We start from the raw sequence: 2512 nt of genomic DNA on the forward strand, positions 1-2512 counted from the left end.
TTTTTACAATTTCCAATTGTGTATAGATGTTGAAGAACCAGCCTGCTTCCATCTTAGACTTAAAAGCCCATTTATAGCTAGGCATGGTGGCACACGCCTTTAACATGAGCACTTGGGAGGCAGAGTCAGGCAGATCTCTGTGGGTTCCAGCTAGCCTGGTCTACAAAGAGAGTCCAGGACAGCCAGGGCTTTACACAGAGAATTCCTATCTTGAAAAACAAAACAAAAAGCAAAGCAAAGCAAAACAAAACAAACTAAAAGTCACCTTATAGTGAAAACAAACTAAGTTCATTCCTGCTTATGATTAAACTTCTGTTTCTCAAATTGGGCTCTGCCTCACCTAAAACCTTAACTACAAATAGTTCTGTACTGCCTTTTCCAGGAATGTAGCCCCGGCTGTCCTGGAACTCACTCTGTAGACCAGGCTGCCCTCGAACTCAGAAATCCGCCTGCCTCTGCCTCCCAAGTGCTGGGATTAAAGGCATGTGCCACCACCGCCCGGCCATGTCATGTTTCTAAAAGTTGTTTATAACCATCTTGCAACTCTACCTTTGTCTCAAAAGGTTATATGACTGCCCTTGTTATGACTATCTGTTATTATGCCCACCTTGCAACCATGACTGTTTCTGGAGGTAGTTAGAACTATCTTGTTATTACTCATTATGGTTATGCTCTGCTCCTGTAACTCCTGTCCCCATTTTCCCCCATTTGAACCCCCCCAAACCCTAAGCTCTATAAAAACCTTGTCTTTCTCATATTGATGCTGATCTCTCCAAACTGGCCTTAGAAGGAGGCAGCCCGTGTACACGAATAAAAAAGCTTGCTTTAATTAATTTTACCATGATGATTTGGGGTGGTGGTCTTTCTCTTCCCATCTTTGGATCTTTGGGATTAAAATTATCTCGAAGAAATATTTTGGTCTCACTTCTGCCTCCAAACTATCCTTTGGTTCAGCAGATACCTGCAGAAAACATACAAAGTACCAGTCAAGAGGAGCTGCTGTCGTCCTCGACCTAAGCAAAACGGAAGTGGTCCTTGAAAATTACCTTCCCAAGAAACTTGCGTTTGAAATATACTTCCTAGTTTTAATAGTAATTCTAAATCTCCTTTTCCTAAACTACATTCCTAAGCAGAGACACAACCACATTTTCGTCCTCAGCACAAACAACAGGGATCCGCTCCCTCGAGAGAAATATATACTCTTCCAGCCGCGGAAACACACGGAACCAAGAAGCGGAGGGCATTGGTTCTGGGGCGAGCTCTTTTCGCAGAAGGACCAGCCTCCCGGCGGCGTTGCCCTGGAGACGGAGCTCGCTCTGTGGATGTGGCAACTCGCAGAAGCACAGCCTTTGCAGACTATCTGCAGCGGGGGCTCAAAGGACCGACGCCAAGATGGTTAGTGGCTCTGATTAGTAAGGGTGGGGGATTTTGAATAGGTTTGTACCTGGGCTTCGAGCTCTTAACGCACTATTAGATAGAATCTAGGTATGTCTCTACAGGGCAATCCCTTTATCCCTCCAGTGTTTCCACCGGGAATAGGGAGGGATGCGAAGAAATATACCTCGATGCTCTCTTCCCTCCTGCTTCTTCATTTCCCCATAATATATTGTGAACTGGAAAAAAGGATCCTGGAAGACAGAGATATTAGAAGCAGCGTGAGTGTTTGTCTCATGGATAAAGTTGTTGGAAGTAGCTATTCGGTTCTCCTTCAGTAGTAGGTGATGGTCCTTTTACTAAAATGCGTATTAAAAAAAAAAGAATCTGAATAGACTTCCTAGGGTTTGATGGTAAGGGTGTGACATGTAAATCTGACTGAGAGCTGTCACTCTCCGTTTAAAAATGACTTTTGATAGAACAATCTGTGCTATTTGTTTGACAGATGCTTTCAAGGGCCAAACCCGCTGTGGGCGGGGAGTCACCGCACACTGACAAAAGAAAAAAGAAAGGGAGGAAGATTCCAAAACTAGAGGATCTACTTTCGCAAAGAGATTTCACTGGTGCCATTACCCTATTGGAGGTAATGTCCAAAGAAGGTTTACGTCTCAGTCTGGTGGATGGTGGGTTGAATGCTGGTTACTATGCTGTTGGGACCGGTGGGCACATTGTGGGTAATCCAAACAAGTATAGCCAGATGCATATTCCAGGCTCCAAGTTAACTATAAACCTGATGAAATAGAAACATTTTGGAATGGAGAGATGGCTCAACAGTTAAAAGCACTGGCTGCTCTTCCAGAGGACCTTAATTCCCAGCACTCACATGCCTTCCTACAGCCATTAGTAACTAAAATGTCAGGGGATACAAGGGCTTCTGGCTTCCTTCAACACTAGAAAAACACATGGTGTATAGACATACATGAAGACAAAACACTTGTACACGTTTTCCTAAAGGGGATTTTGGATTCTCGAAAAGCATGTCGGATACATCACGGAAGACCTGCACACAAGAATTCACCTCCTTGCTGGGCGGTGGTGGTGAAGGCCTTTAATCCCAGCACTTGGGAGGCAGAGGCAG

General features: G+C 44.5%; 1 protein-coding gene and 1 long non-coding RNA gene across 3 annotated transcripts in view; one reads left to right on the forward strand and one right to left on the reverse strand.

Annotated features, from left to right (window-relative positions):
* Positions 1 to 805: 805 nt before the first annotated feature.
* On the reverse strand, positions 806 to 1598 carry LOC116098753. Of its 2 annotated transcripts, none has more exons than XR_004121936.1 (2): positions 1562 to 1598; positions 806 to 961 (listed from the first exon to the last, which is right to left on the reverse strand). It is a non-coding gene; the product is annotated as an uncharacterized LOC116098753 (long non-coding RNA). The 2 variants fall into 2 exon arrangements; XR_004121937.1 differs by lacking the exon at positions 1562 to 1598 and adding an exon at positions 1047 to 1160.
* Ttc26 (tetratricopeptide repeat domain 26) overlaps positions 1277 to 2512 on the forward strand; it is a 43995-nt gene continuing 42759 nt past the window's right edge. The window contains exons 1-2 of the mRNA XM_031381575.1: positions 1277 to 1395; positions 1880 to 2017. Coding sequence (XP_031237435.1) covers positions 1393 to 1395; positions 1880 to 2017 — 141 coding nt within the window. The 5' untranslated portion in view covers positions 1277 to 1392. The remainder of the gene's footprint in view (positions 1396 to 1879; positions 2018 to 2512) is intronic.

Source organism: Mastomys coucha, unplaced genomic scaffold (assembly GCF_008632895.1).
Source record: "Mastomys coucha isolate ucsf_1 unplaced genomic scaffold, UCSF_Mcou_1 pScaffold20, whole genome shotgun sequence".
Taxonomy (NCBI): Eukaryota; Metazoa; Chordata; class Mammalia; order Rodentia; family Muridae; genus Mastomys; species Mastomys coucha.